Raw genomic sequence first — 17,116 nt, 5'->3', positions numbered from 1 at the left:
TGACAGATCAAAACTTAATTTAACCACCGGTTCAATAGAACTATTATAACGGCGTAGGAATGTCGTAAGTCACTACAGATTCTTTCTACCAAATTAACAAAATACTCACTCTGAATCTAAAGTACATCATCGGCACACAAGATGTAAAAACATTAAAGTAGCATTTTCCACGCACTATTCACCCGGAGTAGCCAGGACTTGCGCTCAAGCTCCTGCTGTAACTTCTGCTTCTGCTGCGGCTTCTTGATCCATAAGGTGATCTAGAGTATGATCGATCGCTATATTTTCTGTTCCTTGGCGAGATTGACCTGAATTACAATAAAGGTGGTGAGTACAAACACTGAGCATCATTTACATCAGAAATTATTTAAATTTATTACAAACAAAGCTAATTTAATATCAAAAAACAAAAACCTGTAATGTCGTCTTCGTCTTGGAGAAGACGAATAGTCCGGACTAGGAGAATAGGTTCGAGGCGATCTCCTGTAATCATATGATCGATCCCTAGAGATTGATCAAATTAAAGAATAAAGGAAACAAACATGGAGTAACAATAAAGAAAAGCCCCTTTCATATTGATGTGATCATGCGACAACACTAATGTATATATCAGCCTTACAACCAAGTGTCTATTTCCTTACCTCCGTTCCCTTGCTCTCATTTCAGAAGGTTTCTTCCTGTTTTCTTCAGCAAACACTACAGTTAACTCGCGACCAAGAAGAATTTGACCGTCCATGTGATGTTTTGCATCCGCAGCATCAGCTGGGTCCACGTACTGGACAAACCCGAAACCTCTTGGATCCCTGTACCATAACATTCAAGATCATCAAATACATTATAGGCATGGTTTGGTTTAAAAACTAAACACACCAGCATTAGGAGGAAGGTGGGTTTATTGCAGATATCCACAAATATGAACCTGACTCCAAATTATCACAAGTCACTCTCAACATTCCATAGAAATCAATAATAAACACCGCATGGATGCTAACCTTGTAGAAGCCAAAGAATTAATCGAGATTGAACTCTCTTCAAGACTTGAACTTCTTCACAATGAATTCAAACTCAACCATCCAAACCTTCAAGGATTACTTACATATCCTTGAATAGAACTCTTATTACTTCTTTCTTCTCTTCAAGAGAGTACTCTTATTACTTCATTTGTGTCTTCAACTCTTTCAATAAAACAACCAAATTCCCATAAAATAATTGGAGTATTAATTATTACTGAGAAAGAAGTGGCAAAACTAAATACTTATGTAAAAGCCACCACAATTTTCTGAAATCCCAATTCAGGCATAGCTCAACATTGAAAGTTTCATAGTAGTTTAATATCACGAGCAATTTATCAAAGTGGCCACTGAGAAATCTTTCAATACACAAGGAACCATGTTTTAGTCAATGAAAAACCACATACCCTGTATAATAATCTCGAGGCAGGTAAACGTCCTTAACAGGACCAAATTGGCCAAATGGACCATGCAGATCTTCCGCCCTGTAAAATGAATAGAAAAGTTTAGCGTTACAAACAAAGTCGTTCAAAATACTGATAACATAAGTAACCATTATTTCTTCAGAAATAAAATAATCCAAGCATGTTCGATTCAGCTACCCCACTAAAAGAAGCTCGTTTTTTGCAAAGCTTCTTCATCAGGAAGATGAGAGGAAAAATGTTCAAATTATATATAGATGTAGTACAAGATGAGAAAAACTTTTCCTTGTCTGACATACCAATTTTAGGACCAATGGTTACTCCATTAAGTACAAAAGATAAGCCAAAGTAACATTCAAGCAACAAAGAAGAAAGCTCAAACATCCTGATCCACATTACACACAATAACAACACTGCAAAAAACCACGGAAAAAAAAAAAAAAACTTACTGGAAATGCAAAAATCCTTGACAAACATACCTGCAATCTCTGTGAAGGTTTCGAACCAAAAGACTGGTTGGCAAATCTCTATCACGTCCTCTGTATCTGCCCCTAGGGCTGGGACTGCGCCTTCTTCGGCTGTAATGCCTTGGAGGTGACGGACTATAACTGTAGCTTCTTCCCCTCATATTTGATGTTATTTCACCTACACAGACGAAAATACAATGAAAACACACCACAACTCTGGTTAAACAAAAGGCAAAAATTCTAACCACTGCAAAAAAAAAAAAAAAAAAGGAAAACAGGTTTAGAGAACCAACTGATTTAAAAATCATAAAACTATTCATGATAAACTTTATCCAGACAAACTTTATCCAGCCAGAAATTACTCACGACCAAAATTTCCAAAGAAAACTAAAAAGGCAGAAGATTACACGACCGAGAGAACAGCAATTTCGTAAAAACAAATCCGACGAATCAACATATCCACCACCGAGAAAAAAAAATTATAACTAACTTTATCGAGACGGATATCCCTTCTCACCCAAATTTAAAAAACGGAAGATTCCATCGCCTTGAGAACAGCAATTTCCAAAACAGTTTTGGAGGATGAAAGTTCAAAACATATAAACCTAATCATTATTAATATGATCCACAACCGAAATTACCTTTCAAGAAGATTAGAAAAAAACAGATCCACTACATAGAGAAGGGCAATTTCCAAAACAATTCCGATAGTCAATAAGTCAGCCAAAAAATAATAATTATCGATTTTATCCCAATGAAAATCCCTTGTCACCAAAAAAAAAAAAAAAACAATCCAAAGAAATTATAAAAAGGAAGAGGAGTTCATTCCTAGAGAACCATAATTTCCAAAACAACACTGGAGAATCAACAGGTTCAAAACAGAGAAAACCTAATCATGTGCGATTCAATTCAGAATAAAATTTTAAAAAACAAATAAAATCAAACAGAGATTCCATCACCTAAAGAAGATAATTATCGCAATTTAATACACATTAGCAATTTCGTCACAGGCGAACCAAGAAACAAGGATGAGAAAGATGTAAGAATGGAATGAGAAGAATATCAAAGATTTTAACATTACCTTATTGACAATTAGCGAATTACAATCTCTGTTGCAGAGAGATGGGGAAAGAGTTTGATTCCGAGCCCTAAATTCCTTGGCAATATTTGTAACCTGGCTCTTCTATATTCGCGAAACTTCTAACAGGAAGGTCTGATCCAGTACATGCAATTGCACGGGTTACCGTGAGGTTATTGTAATGGGCCTGCAACTTTGAGCCTCTCATGCCTGTTCTTTATAGGTTTGTTATTACGCATACATCTATTGTTTTTTTATACGTTTTAAATATTTTTAATCTAAGTTTTAAGATCAAGATTATTTAAATAATTTTTATTTTTAAAACTAAAAAAATAAACAAACTTTATATATATATATATATATATATTTATTACATCGTCTCGGAATTTGTTATATTTATTTTTTATTTTCATAATAGAAAAAAATTTATATTTGCTTTTTTATCATTATAATATAATATTAAAATTAAATTTTTTAAAATTATTAAAATAAAAAAATATTGTTAAAATATATTACAGTTTTATTATAAATTTATATCATTAATAAATAGGATTGATATTTTTATATAATTTCATTTTAAATTCTAATATTATGTGAAATTAAAATAAAATTACAATTTATATAATTTTTTAATTACATAATATCATAATATTTAAATTATATTATTTAATATTTTAAAAAAAATTCCAGCATGTAATATTATAAGATTTAAGAAAATGTTTTCTAATCTTGATTTTGTCAATACTTTTTCTTAAATTCTTTCCATATATATTTTAACATACTATTCTAAAATCATACAAGTTTCAACCACATTAAATTTACGATAAACAAATCAATCTAGACAAAATCATCGCATTTATCACACATCATTGAAAGGTTCAAATTTTATACCACACAAAACCCCTAAAACATTTTAATTTTATAAAATAAAAGATTTTATATCCCAACTTCAATAGTTCAATAAAATCAAATATATAAAAGTAAAGAATTAGCTTCCTCGAGTTAGTTGAAATTCTTAAAGTCCACTGACATGGTTTCATTGAGTTCATTATAACGTGTTGAATGAAATGAAAATTATATATGTAATTAATCTTTCTAATTTTAAATATACACATGATCATTTATTTATAATAGAAAAAATATAGATTAAATTCAAATTGCAAATAAAAAATAATAGCAAAATAACTAAAGATAAAAGATAAAAAAAAATAAAGATAATATATTTAACACTTTCATCAAACTTATGCATACAAATCGTATGTATTACAATCCATAAAGACTTAGTAAACTACACTCGAGTGACACCAAATTCTTAATGATTTGTGAAGAAGATGACATGAAAGACGAAATACCAACCCGAAAGGCTATCTTGAACAACAAATCTCGAGGGTTACTCCTGTAAAACTCTTATTGCAAATCACCGTTAAGGAATGCATTATTGACCTCTAGTGGATAAAGAAGTCATTGTTGAAGAACTAGTTATAAAAAACTAACAAAAGTCATATTTGCCATGAGAGAAAAACATATATAGACAAGTCAAAAGGGAGGTTAGAAGAGACAACACCAGAAGAAGTCATGGATAAACAGAAGAGAGAAACCTTAAAAATCCAATATTCTACAGGCACTTGAAAAAGGAAAAACAAATCAACTTTGATGCTCTCAATAGCTGCCTAAGAGGAGACAAGATGTATGACAATGCATAACAAACTTAAAAGAGAAAAAAGAACGACATCGACACTCTCAATCGTTTCCTACGAGGATATGAGACGTGCCACCACGCAGGACGGAAAAAAAATAGCAGATTCACAACTTTAAAAGGCATTGAGAGTGCGTAGGAGCTTTGATGTAGGCGTCATTGACGACACGATGGTCACCTGACCGAGATTATAAGAACTGTGTAATTGTTGGCTGAAACTGAAACTCTGGTAGTGGCAGGAATAGACGACAGCGATAGACGATGTCGCCGCTGATAGTGGTAGATGGTGTTGTCGTCGGCAGCAGCCAATGTAGTGACAGAAACAATATAAATTTTTTTCTCTAAAAAACCTTAGGCTCTAGATACCATGTTAATATAGTGAAAAGTGTGTATGTGATTAATCTCTCTTGTGTTGAATACAGGGATAAACATTTCTTTATAATAAAATAAATATAGACTAAGCCCAAAATACAAATAAAAAATAATAACAAATTAACTAAAAATAAAACATAAGAAAAATATAAAATTAATATATCTAACATAAGAAAAATAAACCACCTGCAACATAATAAAAAGCAAGAAACCAAAAAACGAAGATTTAACTTCTAGAAAATAAGGAGAAGAGAACTCACTTTACTAAAGATTTCAAAGGGTGAGTCTTGTAGAGTTTTCTACTATGACTCCAATGAGAACTTCTCTTGAAAAAGAATATGAGATTTGAGTAAAATATAGTAAAGGAAGAAGAGATGAAGAAGTGAAAGAGGAGAAAACTACTCTTTTAAGAGGGTGAGGCATATAAATTAATTATTTATTTAGTTTGTAGATTATTTTACATTTTAAGTATCCATTTCTTTTTAGTTTAACCATTTTTATTTGATATTTTTTTAACTTATTATTTATACCAGTATCATATAAAGGAGATTTATATTTTTTGTGTACATTTTTTTCTTCTAAATTTATCTTTGGTTTAATCATTTCGGAGGTGTCAGATGTCTCTTTTTGTGCATATTTGTGTCAATTAGGTTCCGGTATTTTGAAAGAGTTCAATTGGGTCTCTTTTATGTAAAATTAATCAATAAAGCTCCTGCAGTAAAATTTCATGGATAAGTTAAATGTGTTGCGTGGTGGAATGGTGAAGTGGCATTTCATAACCACGTGACACATAAAGAGGTCCACATAATGACTAGATGGACGTGGCCAATGAGGCCTTGCCACGTGTGAGCCCCTTTCCCACCCAAAATTATGGTTTTAGATTGGAGGGAAGGAGGAAGGCTTCCTGCGGTGTCATGAGTGAGAATTTTGTGTTTGTGCCGTGAGCTGCTTTCAAGGAAGGATGAAGGATCGAGATTGAGATTATGGCTTGAAGAAAGTTTACCTTGTGATTTCATACACTGTTTCTACGTTTGAAGTAATGGAGAATGAAAGAACTCGCGAGTTTCGTTTCTGGTGCGTCAATGGAGAAGACGAAGATATGTGGGTCGCTCTTGGGTTAATCTGTAGGCAATTCGCGCGATTGGAGCTGCGTGAGGTGGAAGAAGACGTTCGCGATCTACAACAACGACAACATTTAGGGTATGGTCCGATCTTGGTTTTTTGTAGATCTGTTTGTGGTTCTCTGGTTATTGATGGTGAAGAAGATGATCTCGTCGCTGTAGATGGTGCGACGACGCTTGAACTTGGCTTCTGGTTTGCTTGTAGGTCTGAATATGGTTGCAGGTGGAGGCAAGCAACGACACAATTAGTGGTGGAGAAGAGTGGCGATTCGCGATCTGCAACAGCGACGTATGGTGGACGATTCTGTGGTGGAGATTGGACGATAATGCTACTGGCACGACGACGATTTGGCTGGTGTGAGGGTGAAAATGGTGAAGATTGATGGTCACGGCATAGCAAGGGATTGCATTGGGTGGTGGCGCGAGAACAAAGGTTGAATCGCGATGGCTTGCAATTTCCATGGTGGTGCTGCTACGGTGTAGAGGTTACGTCAACAGAGGGCTTAACGATTTGGAAATTAGGTTCTGTTTTTTGAGAATGATTGACAGGTTCGGTGAGATGCGAAGGTGATGAAGGTGCAACAGAATGGAGAAGACGCTTTGGTGGTGGCGCGTGATGCGTTGGAGAGGACAGTTGTTGGCGAGGATGGCGGTGACGGTGTTGGATGGTGCAGCGACTAGGGTTTCTTGGAGAGAAATTAGGGTTTGTCTGGAGATGATGATGATGATGATGCGTCAAGGTGGTGATGTGGCAGAGACTTTTTTAAACTTTTTTTAAATTAAAAAATCATTTAAGTCTACCTATTTGCCACATGCTTATGAGATACCACCTCATCTAACCATCCAACAACATTTTTAACATCATCTACAGAATTTAACAACAAGGTTTTATTGATTCAATTTTACATAAAAGGATCCAATTGAGCTCTTTCAAAACATGAAAATCTAATTAACACAAATAAGCACGTATAAAAACCTATTAAATGATTAAACTTTATATTTTAATAAGTAATTTTTTTGAATTAAAATAATTGTTTTCCTAATTATGTTATTTAAATATTTATTTTTTTAAGTCTAACTAATTTTTTAAAATTAATAATTTGAAAATAAAATAATTATTTACCATAAAAATTGAACTAAAAAATAAATAAAAACTAATGTCATTTATTTTTATAATTATAATTTGATTATCTTTTGAAAATAACGTATACATGTATAACAAACATGTTTTCTTTTGTAAGTAGTAAATAAGAAATCCCGGTCTTGGTTTTCAATTTCTCAGTTTACTCCTTAGATCTCATCTGACACTCACCCGACCACTCTTACTCTCACCACCCTCCACGGCAGCTCCGGCAGCAACCTTTGGCTCCCTCGCTTTCTCTCTCTTTTTATCAGGTCCCTTCTCTTTCCACTCTCTTTCTCTCTTGATCTATTTAAATTTAAACTTAGATCTTCTGATTGCGTACTCATTTTGCGATTCTTCCTATTCATTAGATACATCTCTATTCTTTTGGAACAATTTCCTCACCTCACCTCACCTCCATTACTTGATTTTCCCCATTTGTTTTGCTAGTTGCAGTTTATTTTTAGGGTTGAACCGTTTGCCCCCAACTCTCCTTTTTTTTTTGCAGGGTTTGATGTTATTAATTTTGCGAATTGCTTGCAATTTATGACTTTATGGATCATAATTTGCGTGTTATTGCTGTTTTCTTTCTTCAATGTCAAATCCGATGAATTTTTGTGTAAAATTTGAAACCTTTGGCTGGGTTTTAATTTTTCATCGGCTTGGGAATATGGTTTTGCTTTAGTATTATGTTTTTGTTGATGGATTTATTGTTTTCTGTAGTTAATTGTTTTTTGAAATTTGATTACTTGCTTGCTTGAAAATGTTATATATTTGTGTTTATGTTATTCAATCTTATGCTTATGTTTTTGTTTTTCCTTCATTATATTTTATTTGAGGTTTCATTTACCTTTTCTGCATTGAAAGTGACTAGTTAAGAGAGGGTTTAGTTTAGTTTAGCTATTAGTTTCACTTGCAAATTGTTGTTTGAAACTAACTGATTGCAGTGTGTGTGTGTATGATGATAGCAGAAATATGCCTTCTCAGAAGGTTGAAACGGGTCACCAAGACACGGTCCATGATGTTGCGATGGATTACTATGGTAAGAGACTGGCAACAGCTTCATCAGATCACACAATTAAGATAATTGGAGTGAGCAACACGGCCTCTCAGCATCTAGCAACATTGACTGGTCACCAAGGACCTGTTTGGCAAGTAGTGTGGGCTCACCCTAAGTTTGGTTCTCTACTTGCATCATGTTCCTATGATGGCCGTGTCATTGTATGGAAGGAGGGTAACCAAAATGAATGGACTCAGGCTCATGTGTTTGATGAGCACAAATCATCCGTGAATTCTATTGCATGGGCACCCCACGAGTTGGGTCTCTGCTTGGCTTGTGGCTCATCAGATGGAAATATATCTGTTTTCACTGCAAGAGCAGACGGTGGCTGGGACAGTGCTGTGATTGATCAGGCTCACCCAGTTGGTGTCACTTCTGTGTCATGGGCACCATCAACGGCACCTGGTGCCCTTGTTGGTGCAGGGTTACTTGATCCTGTGCAAAAGCTGTGCTCTGGTGGCTGTGATAATACTGTGAAGGTATGGAAGCTCAACAATGGACTGTGGAAGATGGACTGCTTCCCTGCTCTTAATATGCACACAGATTGGGTTCGAGATGTTGCTTGGGCGCCCAATTTAGGGCTACCTAAATCTACTATTGCTAGTGCATCGCAGGATGGTAAAGTGGTTATATGGACCGTGGCAAAAGAGGGTGATCAGTGGGAAGGCAAGGTTTTGAATGATTTCAAGACACCTGTTTGGAGAGTGTCATGGTCACTGACAGGAAACATACTGGCTGTGGCTGATGGGAACAACAATGTGACATTGTGGAATGAAGCAGTAGACGGGGAATGGCAACAGGTGACAACAGTGGAGCCTTAGAATGTGATTTGCAGGCCTTGTTTATTACTTTGAAAATGGTTAGAATTTTGTTTTGAAATATAGTTGACATCTTGTTTCCCTGCATATTATACAGTTGATTAATTGAGCTTCATAATCCGCTAGTTCATTGATGTTTGTGATTCATTGCATATTCTGTGATCGGAAGAATTAAGTTCATCAATTGGAGTTATTTTGATTTAAGATTAGAAGAATGTTTTTGAAGTATATATTGTGACAATAACTTCTGTTCTGGGAGTTGCATAAACTGTTGCATTTAATTTTGGCTGCTCATGATTAATCCATCACCATTTGTCTTAATATCATTGAGAATTTGGTTTTTAACCAAGCCTTTGATGGAGAGAAACATCACTTGATAACATCGTGTGATCTATGTAATTGGCCTTACTTGCTGGGATAAACCTATTTTAATTTTTGTAGTGCATATCAAGGTAGCCAGGGGAAAGTGGATAATAACTGTGAACTCATTATGATATTTCCAACTGTCTTGTGCTTCCATAGAACTGAGACTGACTTGTGGTATAAGAATGATTTAATTTTAGTAACAGAGATAATCAGCAGTGATATCACAAGCAATAAAATTCATGCGTTGCTTGCACAAGGTTTTATATGACTTTTTAGCCAAGATTGTTTGGATTTCTCTGTTCAGTAGAAGAAAACTTCCCTTTTCCTGTTTTGCTTAGTTAGATTGTGCAGCATTCAAAGCAAAATTTGATATGAAAATTGAAGAGATGAGCTTTCAAAGCAAAATTCCATTTAGATTTTCTCCTTATAATTTTAGGGAAATACTTTCTCCTACAAAACGATCGACGAATTCACATGTTGCGGTTTCATAGAAGAGTTAGTGTTATGCATTTCTTACACCATGTATTGTACAATAAGAATATATGCTGGCAATTACAAATTCGTGTATGTTTTTACCGAATTTTTAGTGCTAATAGATAATTATGGTTTACATGCATACGAGCAAAAGAAAAACCAAAACATGAAGCGGCAGATAAAGGACTCAAAAACACGAGAAATATATAAATATAAAGCTCTTGAAAAATATACTGTAAGACAAATTTTTAACAAAAAATTAAGATGGATTTCATTTGTTCCTTTGCTCATAGTCACAGAAATTATGATTTTTAATTTTTTATTTTTGAAAATTGAAAATAAAAGATATTGTTACAAAATAGTGGATTGAAACTACCAATAAATAAAACCCAAATTATTTATAGAATGTAACTTTTCGTAATGTGGTTGTTGAATTACAATTAAATATTATTTTGATTCTTTCACAAACTAAACAACTATAAATGGTAATCAAATTAATCTAATTTTTATACAATCTAGTTATTATATATTACGTGAATTTTGATAATATAGATAAAGTATAAAGTATAAAACAATTTAGATGGATATAGTTTTTTGTGATGCTTAAGTAATTAAATTTTCATATTCTAAAGAAAACACATTTTAAAGAATGTAATTAAAGATATTATTAGGGGTGGGCAAATCGAACTGAACTGTACTGCACTGCTAAAAACTGAACTGAACTGTAAAACAATTCAGTGTAAAACAGTTCGGACAAACTGAACGGAACTGTTTTTTGTTTTATCAAACTGAATTGTACTAAATTGCAATACGAACTGAACTGAACTATTAACTGAATTGTAAACTACACTAACTGAACTATTAACTGAACTCTAAACTACACTAATTGAACTAAACTATTAACTGAATTGTAAATTACACTAAGTGAACTATTAACTAAATTGTAAACTATACTAATTTTAACTAAACTACAATATAAATTGAACTGAACTAGTAACTATACTAATTTTAAACTGAATTGTACTAATTTTTAAACTAAATAATAAAGCAATACATGTTCTTTTTAATTGAAATTTATTTTAATATTTATTTTATTTTATTCATAAATATATAAAAATTGATTTTTAATTATTTAATATTATTATTTTCTATTTTATTTATATTTCTTTTATTATTGAAAATTATTTTATTATTTATTTATTTTATTAATAAATATATATATATATATATATATATATATATATATTTATTTATTTAACTTAAAAAATATAAAAATGTAAATTATATTTTTTATTTTTATTGATAAAAATATAAATTTTGTGTTAAAAAAGTTGTTTTAAAAAATTAATTATTATTTTTTATGTGAACAGTTATTTTTATTAATATTTTATTATTAAATAAAGTTTTTTTTATAAGATGAAACAATTGAACTGAAATTAGAAAAAATGTAAGAGTAGATACAGTTCTCACCAGTTAACTGAACTGTTATCAGTTCAGTTTTTAGAAACTGAACCATAAGATAGTATACTGAACTGTTACTAGAAATGGATAAGTTATTTTTAGTACAATATAGTACAGTTAACTACAATACAGTACAGATCAGTTTTTTTTTTCAGCCTTAGATATTATCGGTGTGACTTAATTGTTTGATTCCTTCTTATTCTAATAAGTAATATTTTAAAATGTTAGAAATTAAATTAGTGACAATTAATATTGAATAAAAGATTATAGAGAAAAAAATTCTAGTTTTAATTCTCGTTAATATTTTGAATTTCACTTTTAGTTTCTTTAAAATAAATCGTATCTCTATTTTTAAAACACACTAAGTATTCTTTAATAGCATTTTAAAAGTGTTATTTAAACTATTTTGACAATTAAAAGTAGTGTTTTTTTAACAAAAAATGAAAAATATAATTTATTGTATAATATAGTCAGATAGCATATTTTAATTACTTTAGCTAACATGAATGCAAATAGAAACTCGTATGACACATTGGATAATTGAGATTAACTTTTGAATTTTTAAAATAAAACATATATATCAGATATTCGTGCTTATAATATATTAATTTTTGCTTCAAATATGCACTAGATTTTTACCACATATCAGACATTTATGCTTTATATATCATATTTATGCTTATAATATATTAAATTCCTGTTATTTTTTGTTATTTTTTAAATCTCAAAATGTATAAACTTTTTAGTTTCTATTAAAAGTTATTTTTTTTAATAAACATAGCTTCTAAGGTTTTATATTTATTTCAATTTTATCATTAAAATCTTTATTACATTTTCTTTTTACTTGTTTTTATAAGACATGATATATCATTTGTTCTATATGAGATAAACAATAATTTAAATTTTCACTATATAAAGATATTGACTACAGTAGAAAATAAATATATTAGTATTACTACATAGATACTTTAAATTATATTATTTATAATAGTTATTTTACTATTTCACATCATAATTCAATGCATTATTATTACCTGTAGACTGAAGTCAAGTCATTTTGATCATTAAAAACCTAAAAACCAATTTCTATTGCAATACCTAAACAACATAATGTGTCAAAATTATCTTTTTTTCTTTATTTTTATATTTATTATCCATACAAAAATCACATTCAGTTAAAATCACCAAGAATCACAAAAATAATCCACATAATCGAATGAAAAAATAACAAGAGAAATGAGACTGAACCAGAAGTAATATTAATGAATCGCATCCTACAAGTGATATTAAGGAATCATGCTAAAACTTAACAAAATTAGAGAAATTAATAAAATGCTATACAGTAACAACATGCTCTTGTAATTGAGAATTATGATATTGTAAGATTATGTTATGCATTACACTTGTTTTCCATTTTCCGTGTGTTCACTATCCTCTTTATTGACACCCTTTGTTTCGCCAGTTCTATTGTCTTCACTGTCTTCATTTTTGGAAACTTCTGCACATGTTTTCTCCTTGGCACTCACTTCCAGAGACCCTAGCTTAACTTCAAGGTCCTTCACAATACTTTTAAAAGATCTCACATCCTTAGCCTCTGCTAATTTGCTTTTCGATGAGGTCTACAATGTGAAAACTAAAAGTCTGAATATTGATAATACTGAGAAAAGTTTATTTACCTCTTCCCCAATAGTATGGGAAGATAAATGGAAACTACTGATAAACTTTACAATTTCTTAATACAACAAGGGATGGTCTAAGGCCACAGAAATGGAAATTAATTTTAGGTTAAAAACCAAATTCATTCCCTCAAAACACTTTTTAATGGCAACTCTCTACTTAAATAATATTTTCAGACCATAAACCAAAATATAGAAAGGAAATGCAACAGAAATTGGGAACATGAGTTAGATGTCTGACAAGAATGTTCACAGACAACTAAAACGTAATATAATACTCATAATAAAGCATATAGCCACAACCAAAATAAGAGTTACCCTCCTGTTTCAAAACTAATACTGACAAAATTATCAAATGATTGCCATAACTATACCTTCTATCTTCTTTTTAGACATCCAATTTATATGCTTCAGAACACATAGCATGTCAACCAATCAACAGATTGTGGTGCATTATTGCTCATGAGTATCTTTAAAAACTGAAGTAGGTCTAAATTCCAATTATGCGCTTGAGATTTTATATGTGGGGGAGCAAATCACTGTAATGAGTTTAAATTAGCAGCCATATTTCTACAAACTCAAGAGCTACTTGCATAACTTTAACCTACTCTCTACCTCCTCACATTAGACTAGACCTCTTTGGAACTGAAACTAAATAATACTATATTTGGAAACACATTTAAAAGTATAAAATGAAAAGCAAGCCTTGAAAACTATTTAATGATGTCTGTGACTAATTAAACAAGAAGGAATGCAAGAGGAAAAAGGATTGGTAGCCATACTTCAAAAAACAACTACGTAATCAACCATCCATTGACTTATAAATGAATAAATTTTTCTCCAGTGTTCCCCCAGTAGTTAAATTGAAACTATTTCAAGTGTTCATAATGTTTTCAAGCACAAAATTTATTACTTGAAAATTTTTTAACAAGAAAAATATCAGTACTAGATTTCAGTCCCATAATTCGTTTGTTAAACCAAAAGCAACTATGGCATTTATGTTGACTAACCTGTACAATTTGCTCCACACGTCTTTGAAGATCTTTGTCTGATGCTTGTTGATGGATGCCTTTAAGTATTAGTAGTAAGTGAGACTCAACATCATCCGAACAATGTTTTCTAATCATACTTTGCCCAATTGTAGATCTACAACCTATGGCAGAGAAAGGGCAATCGACAAGCTTCAGTGGACAAACAGTTATGCAGTGTCTATCCATGTCACGTCGCAAGATGTTAGCTGTGCACTTTTGTTCACATGGAACTATCTTGAAATCACAAGTTGAATCATGCTCTTTCAATTGACCAGCACTAAATCTATCATTGCACCCGTCATTTTGACATACCACAGACCTGAAGTTGCAAGCATCAACATGGTTGGCAAGATCTTCTCCAGATTTAAAACTCATACCACAATGAAATGAGCTTTTGAAGTCAACGTTCTTGAGCAAATCTTTGGCAAGTGTTTCTCTTCTATCCAGTGGCCAAAAACCATTTTTTTCCATCTCTTGAACAAAATCATCTATTTTGTCCTCTCTCTTATCACTTAGCAACCACCCAGAAAACTGACTCAACAAATTTCTCTTTGAATTAACAAACTCGTCAACAAAAAAACAAATGATATCAAAAGGATGTTCCAAAGCTTCACCGTCAGGAACGTCCTCAGAGATAATAGACTCAGCAACAAATAATTCACTCTTTTGGGTGACAAATTCTATCATCTCCTTTCTCAAATCAACAGCCACAAAACCAGGGGTCTTGAAGGGATCTCCTGTTGTGTTATCAACACAGGCACAGCCTAGTGCTGGCATGAACATTTGAGCCAGCTTGTGAACTACTTCAATGTCACAAAAATCACAATGCAACGAGGGACCTTCGTCTTTCTCATGTTCAATCTGCCTAGGCCCAACATCTAAGTTATTTGAAGGTAACTCCATTCTTGATAAAACCTAAAAGTAAGTTTCAAAAGCAAAAACATCATCATACACTCTTTCATCTCACTCTTGTAAAACCAAAACCACAAACAAAAAACCTATTCCAATTTATAAAATTCTATTTTATTTAAGAAAATTTTCATCATCTACTTCACATCATTGACTAGATCTCCCATGATCGCAGTTCATTATTCCATACAATATCATCAACATCATTTACTGATAACACAGAGAGAAAGAGAACGAGAGAGCATCATATTACACCTAAAACCATTGATGGTAAATATCAATAAATCAAAATTTGAAAAATCTGCCTTTTCAACCTCTTCTGATCAATTTCCAAGAAACCCAACACCTAAATTCCAAAATTCCAGTGGAACTCCGTCCTATTAAGCCATTCGACCAGAAAAACATAGAATGCTCAAGATTTTAAACCTTGTTTTGGTGTATGAACCGTCTGATTAACGACAAAGATTCAAAGAAAAAGTGGAAAAACAATCACATACCAATATATGTTTTGCTTATGAGATCTAAAAGACCATAGATTCCAACAACATCAGAGTGTAATGGAAGAACGTATTGATTGATTGAGGTTAATGGCACAGCTAATTTTAGGAGACAAATAGAAAAAGTGATGCTTTCCTATTCTGATCTGTTTTATACCCAAACTGCTCTAAATGCCCATTCTTACTGTTAACATATATGAATTTAAACTACTCTATTCTGTTCCTATTTCTACATGTTCGTAAAATGTTTTTCTTTAGTAAATGCTTCCATAGATTTACCAAAGAAACAATGTCAATTTTTTTTACAAAACTAATTTAAAGTTAAAAATTAAAATATGTTTAGAAGCAAAGTAGAAGCTTTTTTTTAGCAATTTTCATTTCCTTCAATAGGGATCCAAGAGAGAAGAGAAACAAACTTTTAATGAAAAAAAAATTATCTTTCACTTAATTTTCTTAGAGCTATTTTTTTTCCTTTTCTTTTATAAAAATACTAAGGTATTTCATCTTTTAAACAAATGAATAAAGCTAGATTAAATACTACACGACATTTATTTTAATCGTTTGAAATATCATAAACATCACATGTGGTCGTCCTAAAAATTGAGTTATTTTAATGAGCATATCTGCTGTCAACACACACATTGATCATGTCTTGGTGACATATTTCAACCTTTTGAGAAGGCATATTTCTGCTATCAACACACAATGCAAATAGTTAGTTTCAAACAACAATTTGCAAGTGAAAAATATTCTGAACTAACTAAACCCTCTGTCAACCAGTAACTTCCAGTGTAGAAAAGGCAAAACAAATCTCAAATAAAAGACTATGAAGGAATAACAAAAGCATAAGTACAAGATTTAATACAAAATACACAAAAATAAAACATTTTCCAAGCAAGCAATTCCTCAAACTTGAAACAACAATTCACTATACATAGGAATAAATCCATCTACAAAACATAATGCCTTAAAGCAAAACCAGTCTTCACAAGCTGATGAAAAGTGAAAGCCCAGCCAAAGGTTTTTAACTTTACACAAATATTCATCGAATTTAGCACTAAAGAAAGTCAAATGTAAGTATGTGAAAATAATGATCTATAAATGATCACATAATCCCAAGCAACTCGCAAAATTAAAAACATCAAATCCTGTAAAAAAATATGAAAATTGGACGAAATGGTTTATCTTTGAAAACAAACCGCTCGAAGCATAACAAATGGGGGAAATCCCTTAAAGGAGGTGAAATGAGAAAACTGTCCCAAACAAAAGCGAGGGTTTTCTAACGAATAGGAAGAATCGTAAAATGGGTACGGAATCAGAAGATCAAAGTTTGAAATTTGAATAGATCAAAAGAGAAAGAAAGAGGATAGAGAAGGGACCTGAGACAAAGAAAGAGAGAAAGTAAGGGAACAAAAAGTGGTTGCCGGAGCTGCCGTGGACGGTGGCCGGAGAAAGGGTGGCCTGATGAGTGTAAAATGAGATCTAAGGAAGAAGCTGATGAACTGATACTCGAGAACACGATCTCTTAAAACCAA

The 17,116-nt window shown here is 32.0% G+C and overlaps 3 protein-coding genes across 5 annotated transcripts; 1 reads left to right on the top strand and 2 right to left on the bottom strand.

Moving 5' to 3' along the window:
* On the bottom strand, nt 1–3,178 carry LOC106772769 (serine/arginine-rich SC35-like splicing factor SCL33). 3 transcript variants are annotated; one of them, XM_014659352.2, is made up of 6 exons: nt 2,981–3,178; nt 1,912–2,077; nt 1,418–1,495; nt 642–803; nt 415–483; nt 1–308 (listed from the first exon to the last, which is right to left on the bottom strand). In XM_014659352.2, the coding sequence occupies exons 2-6, from the start codon at nt 2,058–2,060 to the stop codon at nt 179–181; spliced, it is 588 nt and encodes a 195-aa protein (XP_014514838.1). In that variant the 5' UTR covers nt 2,061–2,077; nt 2,981–3,178; the 3' UTR covers nt 1–178. The 3 variants fall into 3 exon arrangements, with proteins under 3 accessions (XP_014514838.1, XP_014514837.1, XP_022640629.1); XM_014659351.2 differs by having other exon boundaries at nt 415–504; nt 2,981–3,176; XM_022784908.1 differs by lacking the exon at nt 2,981–3,178 and having other exon boundaries at nt 415–506; nt 641–803; nt 1,912–2,095.
* A 4,223-nt stretch (nt 3,179–7,401) lies between these two features.
* On the top strand, nt 7,402–9,392 carry LOC106770851 (protein transport protein SEC13 homolog B-like). The gene is made up of 2 exons (XM_014656680.2): nt 7,402–7,561; nt 8,261–9,392. The coding sequence occupies exon 2, from the start codon at nt 8,265–8,267 to the stop codon at nt 9,168–9,170; it is 906 nt and encodes a 301-aa protein (XP_014512166.1). The 5' UTR covers nt 7,402–7,561; nt 8,261–8,264; the 3' UTR covers nt 9,171–9,392.
* A 3,313-nt stretch (nt 9,393–12,705) lies between these two features.
* On the bottom strand, nt 12,706–17,116 carry LOC106769987. Its single transcript, XM_014655810.2, has 3 exons — nt 16,961–17,116; nt 14,155–15,090; nt 12,706–13,087 (listed from the first exon to the last, which is right to left on the bottom strand). Exons 2-3 carry the CDS (start codon nt 15,076–15,078, stop codon nt 12,866–12,868), a joined length of 1,146 nt encoding a protein of 381 aa, XP_014511296.1. The 5' UTR covers nt 15,079–15,090; nt 16,961–17,116; the 3' UTR covers nt 12,706–12,865.

Source organism: Vigna radiata, chromosome 8, assembly GCF_000741045.1.
Source record: "Vigna radiata var. radiata cultivar VC1973A chromosome 8, Vradiata_ver6, whole genome shotgun sequence".
Lineage (NCBI taxonomy): Eukaryota > Viridiplantae > Streptophyta > Magnoliopsida > Fabales > Fabaceae > Vigna > Vigna radiata.
This window is presented reverse-complemented; position numbering and strand designations above follow the sequence as displayed.

Excerpts from the sequence above, each read along its gene's own strand:
- LOC106770851 (XM_014656680.2), top strand. The coding sequence starts at position 8,265 with ATGCCTTCTCAGAAGGTTGAAACGGGTCACCAAGACACGGTCCATGAT.
- LOC106769987 (XM_014655810.2), bottom strand. The coding sequence starts at position 15,078 with ATGGAGTTACCTTCAAATAACTTAGATGTTGGGCCTAGGCAGATTGAA. Across the intron at positions 13,088-14,154 it reads GTGTGGAGCAAATTGTACAG|ACCTCATCGAAAAGCAAATT; the intron begins GTTAGTCAACAT and ends TTCACATTGTAG.
- LOC106772769 (XM_022784908.1), bottom strand. The coding sequence starts at position 2,060 with ATGAGGGGAAGAAGCTACAGTTATAGTCCGTCACCTCCAAGGCATTAC. Across the intron at positions 804-1,417 it reads CCTCGAGATTATTATACAGG|GGATCCAAGAGGTTTCGGGT; the intron begins GTATGTGGTTTT and ends GTTATGGTACAG. Across the intron at positions 507-640 it reads TGAGAGCAAGGGAACGGAGG|AGGGATCGATCATATGATTA; the intron begins TAAGGAAATAGA and ends TGATCAATCTCT.